General features: G+C 38.3%; 1 protein-coding gene across 1 annotated transcript; it reads right to left on the bottom strand.

Annotated features, from left to right (window-relative positions):
• Positions 1 to 5,412: 5,412 nt before the first annotated feature.
• On the bottom strand, positions 5,413 to 9,695 carry LOC147858498 (ethylene receptor 2-like). The gene is made up of 6 exons (XM_087327525.1): positions 8,740 to 9,695; positions 7,681 to 8,049; positions 7,333 to 7,599; positions 6,966 to 7,090; positions 6,472 to 6,669; positions 5,413 to 6,185 (listed from the first exon to the last, which is right to left on the bottom strand). Exons 1-6 carry the CDS (start codon positions 9,673 to 9,675, stop codon positions 5,822 to 5,824), a joined length of 2,259 nt encoding a protein of 752 aa, XP_087183651.1. The 5' UTR covers positions 9,676 to 9,695; the 3' UTR covers positions 5,413 to 5,821.

The following is a 9,695-nucleotide window of genomic DNA, read 5'->3' as shown; positions in this document are numbered from 1 at the left end:
ACAATGATTAATGTCGTGGTATTCAATTTCAGAAATTTGCTCACAATACCTCAGATTAGAACTTCGAATTCCGGTGTACAATTGGCTTGCATTATTTTCACATACTGATGAAGATACACAGCTGTGATATAATGATGCAGGAGAATTCAAAGGCAATGTATTAATACAAGCTTCATCAGATAGAAGGCAATCGTGCGCTGATTCTTCATCTTTATCACACAACTTTGCTTCGCTCACGCCTGTTACTTCATGCATTGCTTCAAAATGACTCGGAAATGATACGGAATAATTGCGTTTCCGTCTAAAAGCCACCTTAAAAGGCTTACAAAGATAATCGACAGCAATCCTCAATTTGGAGAGTGTACCGCTGTGTGATTCATGGATTCTTTGATCAGCATGAAATTGACATGTTAATTCCCTTTCATTATGGCGAGAGGAATGGACGTCATCAGGCGAATTTGTCACTCTTTTGTCAAGCTGGGAAGCCATCTGTGCTTTTAACATGGTGCAATAACAGGAATAAAGGACAGGCTATATTGTTTTACAATATATTGCCTTAGATATCATAATGTTAACATCCAGACCGTGGCATTCTGACAAGTAAAGACAGAAACATTAGTATAACGGTTATAATTGACCTCTAATTTTGAAGACCAAATTCACACGCATCATAATTGTATCATAAACAACATCCGATTCTATAAAGCAACAATAACGCAAAATTTTTAACAGCATGTACCTCTCTAAAGAAAGCGAAAAAAGTAACAACGATTAGGATCTCATTTACACAAGGGGAATGCAAAGGAGAAGACATTACAAGGAAAATTTGTAAATAACATAATATTTTGACAAGGTAAACAGAATATCGAATAATGTAAATAGCATAATCAAAGTTACAACATTGATAAGGAATGACAAAGTTTACATCTAGAACATGAAAAACATCTTATTTTGATCGTGGGGAGCATAAGAAGCATCTGAATCTGAGAAGAAAAATGTTACAAAAAAGACGATACAGGTGAACATACAAAACTTCGATTCTGAGCAGCAGCGCAAAAAAACTGAATCATCATATTTACAGAAACAATATCAGAGATAAGAAATACACAAAGAGTATCATACGGTCGTTAAAAGAACATCGGATTGCGACAATCAGAAAAAAGACAAGAAGAAGAAAATATGAAGGTAAAATTATCTGAACAACGAGTAGGAAAACGCCTAAAAACGATAAAAAGAAGGCCAGAGAACGAAAAACGCAACAATTAACATAAACCCGCAGAAGGCAATAGGAGATCGATCTATGGAGGATAAAATATGCAGAGGAATAAAGAATATATGTTATTTCAGGGAAGAGAAGGATACCACGAGACGTAGGGTTAGGGTTAGGATTAGGAAAGAGAAAATACCTTAAGTTTCTGCACAGGTGGTTGTGAGGAAAAGGGAGGATCCTTCAAGAAGGAGGAAGGGAAGCTCGTTGGATTACAATCATGAATAGCCATAGCCACAGCCACAGCCACAGCGCAATCAGAAGAAACGGATCGAGGGAACAGGAAGAAGAAGAAGAAGAAGAAGAGATTGGAGTTGTATATATACTGAGGAGGAGGTGGAGAAGCGCTTAGAAACTGGTTGGCAGCCAAAGCACCGTTCCTTTTATTTTATTTTTCCTTCTTCTAACAATATGTATGTACATAATAATATGTTTCCAAGAATATCTTCTCTATACACACCCTTCTTCGTTTTCGTCTGACATACATACATTATTACATATGTACATGCATGCATACATACTTACATACATACACGATACATATATACGTACATGTATGATATATATATACTCCCGAGTCCCCTCTCTCTATTTATATACATTAGGCACACACATACATATAGAGAGGAAGAGACTTATCTATATGTATTGTATATTGTACACACGTATGTATGTATACGACACTCGTGCACACACACACACACACAAAAGATTAGTTATGAGTAAGGAATGAGTTCTTAAGCCATATGTATGTACCATGGCAAGTGGATACGTCTAACCATGCGTAATTCCATATTACAAGCAACAATTGCTACTTGAATATTGGTCTTACAACCGTTCCATTCCATTGTGATTTTCTAACCACATGCTAGTAAATATAAGCATATAAGCATAGCTAGTTTGTAATGCATGCATATCATAATCTTCACTCCTAAAGATTTTGGCCTAATGGCATTTTAGTAGAGCCAAATAGCCCATTGAAGTTTTTCACTAATAATAATAAGGTTCTCTCTCCTAATGTCCCCCCACCCCCAAAGAAACCGCAATGCAAGTTGGTTATCTCGTTCTTGGCAAACTAAGTGCCTTGCCAAGTATGGGGATAGATGTTTCATCTCGAAGAAAGATAGATTTACTAGGATTTGGCCCCAGTATCTACTTGGCCTTCCATTGTGTCCATGAGCCTTGATAATGTTGGTTTCTACGATATAGGATTGCACTTGTACAATATGTGAACTCCAAACTACTATATACAAAATTAATGCTTCCACATTGTGATTTTAGGACATGATGTCCTACTAGTGCTATTTCATGTATGCTAAGTTTATTCGATCAACATTGTAGTATACTAAATTATTTAATATATGCATCCCTTTAATGGGATTTTCTTTTCTATATTTCCATGTCTTCAAACTATTGTTTTGTTTTCCAAATAATTGCAATATCTGATTGTTTGTTTGTTTAATGATTGCTAGGATTCAATATGCCATGATGTGGAAAAAGGCATAAGGTATAAAAATATTAGTCCCCGTTGTCTTTGTGTGTTTCAATTAGGATAGAACCGAGATATGTACATATGGTATGAACAAACCATTCTGTCTTATATATAGTTGATTAAAACATCTTAACTTACATTAGTGTGTGTACGCATTTATCTATTGTTTTTTACACGGTTTGACTTTTTTTCTTGGTTGTGTCACTTCCAAAGGGAAACACAATTGTTCACTCCTATGCTTTTGGAAAAACGTCTACATCCCTGTGCATATCCCTTTTTTTATATGAGGGACCACCCCAAAAACTATAGCTTTTGGCCTAAAAATGTTTGAGAGAATCATCTAAATATTCCTATTCTCAAAGCAATTGTTATCTTTCACGACATGAATCCAACTTGAAGACGTAATTCTCGAAGGTATGAGTGTCAACTTAGCTTCTTTCTTTGATCCTCATAATGCATTGTGACGATCTCAATAAAACTATTTATATCATGTATTCCTAATTCATTGCTTCAAAATGAGGCAAATATCCTCGAAGTTCATGCACATTGAGTAATATCACACAAATGTATCTTTAATACGAAACACGTTACCCATTGTAAGCATTTGAAGCATAAGTTAAATGTTCTATGTGAGCACCTTTTACTTTCAGAAACCTACCATAATAACAAGTCAAGCAATCTCAAAGATCAAGATATATCAATAAACACAAATAACTTATCATGTAATTATCGTAATATTGAGATGTCAATCTCAAGCACACACATTATTTGTGAATACAAACTCCTTGGGCCACACACATGCGTGTATGCGTGTGTGTTAAGTCCGCCCTTCTAATAAATGGGATTGAGATACCTTGTCCAGAATGAAGTAAATACTTAGATACCTCATATAGACTTTTATTTGAAAAAGTTGGCTCTAACTTTTATGTCAAGTACACATAAACTGTTCTACATAAAATAAGCCCCTCTCTTTGTATGTAATGGTGATTTATACTTTATCTCTATGATTGATTTAGTTGTTTATCATCATATAATTATCTAGCATTTTACTTGATACGATCACTTTTACTAATCTATTGTATTCTCTCTCTGTGTGTGTGTGTGTGTCTCTCTCTCTCTCTCTCTCTCTCTCTCACACACGCACACACACACACACACGCACACACACACGCACACGCACACGCACACGCACGCACATGCATGCACACACACATGCACATATGCCTTAATTAATCTATTCCCTTGCAATTGTTCCCCAATTAACAAAAGCCATGGATATCATCACAAGATAACAACACTCAATGCAAACAAGATCGTACAATTTTCAATGACACCTTTGTAAATCCCGTTGATTAGCCGAGCTTGAAAAGGACTTGGGAGTGTATGGATGTGAAAAAGAATTTCAACCTCATAATACAAATGACCATACAACACCAATTGAGCTTTGGGGTGCGTTGAGATATCATGCTCAACCACACAACTTAAAGTGCGAAACGCATGCTCTTTGGCGCACATGTGGCTTTTTATTGAATGAAGTGAATACTTTAAATATCCCACTCACGTCCTCTCATGATAGATACGTTCAAACTTTTATGTGAAGGACATATAGAATGTTCTATATAAACCAAAAACCCTCTCTTTAATCTTATATCTAGTGGTGATTTGCACAAGATATATAAAGAAGATTCCTTGTTCATCATTGTACAATTATTCCTTGGTTTGCTTAATACAATCTGTTTTGATAATGTCGTGTATGCAACATGTGGCTATTGAGGAAAGACTTATGGAAAGTGTTAAGGATAAATGACAAGATGCTAAAAAGTCCAAAATGAAATATTAACATTGTAAAAGTCAACCTGAATATTGGATTTAATATACTATGAGAATGTCTACTAATTGTATTCAACCAAACCTTATAAGTTATAACCAACATGAAACTTAACTCTTGTTGAGTCCCTACTCTTCTTTGCACTCCGGTGACCAACCATACAATCTAGGTATTGAAGTTTCATCTTGGCATCAAATGCATCAAATATTGCGTGCTTTTTCCCTCTGTTACTTGATCTATATTGTTTCATAAAACTATATATTATAGTTCTTTGCACATGATACCACCAAAGGTTACAAAACCTATCATGTACTACATTGAGGTTATCTCATAAATACATAGGGGGCAACTTGGCAAGGACATTCAAGTTCCCCCGTCCCCCCAACCAAAAATAAAAGACAATTCTAGGATGGAATTAGAGGAAGATTGTGCAACTCAATGATTGTGACGAAAACATTACAAGCATCGTTCCAACTTGAAATCAAACCCTTCTAGATTGAAACTAAGTATGTTGTTCACACTACTAAGAGCAGAGAGTTCAAACACCAGTTATAAAAATAGGGCATTTTTACATGATTTTTTCATCTATAGATTTATTTAAGCCAGACAAGAACACCCTAGAAAACCGTCATTCATGTCTCACATTAAATTAAGGGCCATTAAGAGAACACAATAAGAGACTATTTATAGTGAGGAATGCCCTTCAAGATTATAGGAAAATATCTGAAACAGAACCAATTGTGATATGCCAAAAATAATTGCTGCAGTAACCATAAAACGCTTCTAGACCTTTATGGGACTTGAAATGAATAATGATTATTTCTTTATGTATTTATTGATCCTGACAAAGGAAACAAACACTCTATGGTACAATGGGAAGTGCATAATCTTCCTCAAGTATTGTTTTCTGAATATACACTCTTGGATGCTCCAGAAACCGATCACTAGAAAGTGAAATCATGCGGATATTTGTTTAGACATTCTCTCAAGTTAATGCAATATAAAATTTGACTAGAATTTCAATCCAACTCGCAAATGGCAATCAGATAGATGATTGCCATTTTTCCAGTGCAATTACCTCGTACAGTAGAACAATGGCTTGAAGGATTTGGGTTTGTAATTTCAGTGCCATTATCTCAACAGAACGATAATGGCATCAAGGGTTTCTGGTTTTATAGTAGGGTCCCCACCTTTGAGAAAACTATGTACACATCAACCAACACAAGCCCAAGTGTTACCATGATACTAATCCCCTATCTAAAATCTCATTAAGCATGCTTTTAATCTTTTCAAGAGAGAAGGGCTTTAGCAATACACCATCCATGCCAATACTAAAACATCGTTCCCTCACGGCAAGATCCGTGTTAGCTGTAACTGCAATAATCAATGGCCGCTCTGACCGAATGGGAAATCGTTCTTTCACTCGAATGGCTACCTCAAACCCATCCACTTCCGGCATTAATATATCCACGAAAAGCAACCTAAAAGGTTGAGTTGATGGTTGCGATAGCATCAACAACGCATCTCTTCCAGATCCAACCGTCGTTACATCACAACCAAGCCGCGCCAATAGACCCTTGGTGACCCTCCTATTTACCCTACAATATGTCAAGGGGAATGGATGTTTAGACTTAGAAGCTCAAAATCCCAAAGAGGGAAAAACACTGAAGTACCCCACACTTGGATATTTACGAGAATACCCCTAGCTTCACAAATATTACTTTGTATATCCCCTTTGAGTTGTAAACGTTTCAAGAAGGGATATTCTTATTGCTTTTGTGAACATAGGAGTATTCACGTTAATACCAAAAACGTTAGTATTATTGTTATGTGTTCACAAACAACAATACAGAGTACTAAAAATGCATAATAACTAAAACTTACATATTGTCGTCAACGACCAAGGCCTTGAGGTTTGTAAAATCCGTCCGAGTTGGTGCAGCTGGAAGGAGTAGAGGTCCATTATGTGCCACATCAGGCAATTTTTCAGGGACATGAAGCTTAACAATGAATGTAACGTTGGACCCTTTCCCAATTCCCTGGCTTTCAATCCAGATGTGCCCATCCATCAAATTCACGAACCTGGAGCATTCATCAAGCAATCAAATCGCAACATGATCATGGTCACAAAAATGGAATGGACATTCAATACATGCATGTGGACATGGTGCATGGACGAAAATATTAGACATGGACACAAACAAGAACATTCAAGATGACATGTGGATATGAGCACATGGGACATTGTGAACATGGACAAGTGTTAATGGACATACAACAGAAACATGTATATAGCAAAGCTAATGGACATTCAACATGGACATGTACATGGATACAGGGAAATTCTATTTCTTTGATGATAAAATGTTGATGCAAACCTTTTGCAAATTGCCAAGCCAAGCCCTGTCGTTGCATAGTTTCGACTCAATGAATCTCCCTGTGAAACCTTGTTGAACAGCTTTGGTATATCAACTGGGTTCACACCTACTCCAGTGTCCCGAACCTTCATCGTCCAATATAACCACATAAATATTTTTGAGCTGCTTGAAAGGCAATAGGATGCACATTTGTCGCATTGTTACATAAAATCGTACATTATTGGAGTCAATTACACTAGATATACTCTCATTAGCTCCATTAATATATATAATACATATACATACATACATACATACATACATACATATTACATATATATATATATATATATATATATATGCACAAAATCTATAAATGGAGGGTCACCTGTACTCGGATATAATAATGGCCATCCCCAGGCACGAGACGAAATTCTGGAGCCCGCAAATCTTTCAAAAACTCTTTCCTCTCCAGACAAACAATGAGAGCCACATTCCCATCCTTTGTGAATTTAATCGCATTCCCAATCAAATTCAATGTTATCTGTAGCAACCTCTTGTCATCACCTTTCGCATAGTCTGGCACTTCAGAATCTAAATGCAAAGCTAGGCCAAGTTTCTTCATAGATGCGATTGGTTTTACAAGATTTAGTACCTATCAATAAAAGAGTTTTGAGGATTTTACACGACTTCATAATGCCTGACATACATAATGATGCTTTTTCATACACTTTACCTCTCGGAATAACAAAGGAAGATTGAATGTACGAACATCAAGCTGAAGACTACCATCATCGAGACGAGACAAATCAAGAACATCATTGATTAATGTTCCTAAGAGATTGCTACTCTTATTGATAGTGTCTACCATGGTCCTCTGATCATGGGTGAGGTTGGTTTCCAGTAAAAGGGAAGAAAATGCAGTGATGGCATGTGTAGGGGTTCGCATCTCATGGTTCATGACGGCTAAGAAATTATTACGAGCTCGAACTGCAGTTTCTGCTTCTCTTCTCGCCATGTCGAGAGCAACATTTTGTTCCATTAAAAGGTCCCGAGCTTTTATCGACTCTTCTAATATTGCGGCGTGTGAAAGGGCAACTGCAACCTACAACATACAGCAGGCGTCAACTGAATATTCATGAGATCTTTAGAAAGAAAGAAAAAAACCCTTCAGTAGATTTTGACAACAATAATAATATCTGAAGAAGCTTTCTGACATTTCTTTCCACATACGTGGGAAAGAGTTCACTTTGCCTTATGTTTCCCAATGATGTTCGAAGTTATAATGAGCCTCTGAGGGCCGGACTCCATACAAAGATCTAAAAAACACCCAAATAGTAGTGCAAACCACCAAAGTAGCCCCTTTGCTTTCAAGATTTTACTATAAAATTTCACAACTTTTCGAGGACTCTACATATTTTGGTGTTTTGGCTGCCACATGTAAGAATGCGGCGGCGTAATTAGCAACAACTCCTCCGATGAAACCCCAACTAAAGGACTTGAAAAACCAGAGACACAAGGGTTGCGACGAGAGACGCATGCATATGCGAGATAAGCACAAAGATCAAAACAAGGGGAAAAAAACATATATACACGAGGATGGCAACACACAACACGAGGGATGACAAGTTTTAAAATCAGAAAAGCGTACACAAAGATGAGGAATGAGGAAAAAAGGATAAACACACAACACAACACAACACAGGATTGATTAGGGTTCATTGGTGATCTCTACAGGATTGATTAAGGTTCATTCGAGAGAGAGAGAGAGAGAGAAGGTTTTGAAGTTTTTTACTTGTTCAGCCACAACTTCGACGAGCTCTAGCTCGTGGACATGCCATCGGCGGGCGCTATCGGAAGGGACCATGAGGACCATGAGGGCAAAGGGGCGTTTGGAGGGGTCGGGCCAATCGCGGATGTGGAAATTGTTGAGGTGCAAGAGCGGGACACGCATACCGACCGCGTCTCCGACCATGTATTTCCCGGCCCGCGGCCGGGTCATCGCGACAGGGCTGTCGGGGGATATGCTAATCGCTCGGTGGCTGCTGAAGACTTGCTTGATTGTTGGGTGATGCAGGGGTACTGTGAGTGGCACAGGGTTATGCTGCCTCATCAATGTGTGGGAGAGCTGTAGCTCTAACCCATTCCTTGTTGGCATCCACAGCGTGCATTCCTCCAACGCTAATGTCTTCCCCAGCTCCACCAATGTCGTGTTCAGTATTGTATGCCTGTCTAATGTGCTCCTTATTTCTTGCGTCAACATCCTCACATGCCGACCTGTCTCTTCTTGTGTCCTTATCATGCCCATCTCCCTGTCCAGCTCCGCCGCTTTGTTCTTCAAGAACAGCTCCCTTGTCTTCACGCTTAGAAGGTCGGGAATGATGTGGACCAGCATTAGGGCAGTGGCACAGGAGACCACGGCTGTTAGAATCTTAGCGATGGTCATCACCACGGAGACTATGTGTGAGTGGCCTGCGAATGTCCATAGGTTTATCAGATGGGTTGCTCCGCATAACACTATGAACGCCCCAAATTGAACCAGAACCCATCTGTACGGGAAAACAGCAGATTTCTTGACGAAATAGATGAGCTCCAACGGGATGGAGAAGTAAGCTAACGCAATGAAGAAATCGGAGATGTATTGGTATCTCAAATGAAGGTCATCAGGTGTCCATGGGCAATCGCAGTCCATGGAAAGGCTCTGGAACCCAATCAATCTGGAGAGATGCATCGAGGAAGCAGCAGCAGCAG

The sequence above is a fragment of the Azolla caroliniana genome, unplaced genomic scaffold, assembly GCF_043228905.1.
Source record: "Azolla caroliniana isolate FFs.n. ecotype wild unplaced genomic scaffold, voAzoCaro1.0.p SCAF_11, whole genome shotgun sequence".
NCBI classification, from domain to species: Eukaryota; Viridiplantae; Streptophyta; class Polypodiopsida; order Salviniales; family Salviniaceae; genus Azolla; species Azolla caroliniana.
Note: the sequence above shows the minus strand (reverse complement) of the source record. Positions and strands in the feature narration are given on the sequence as shown.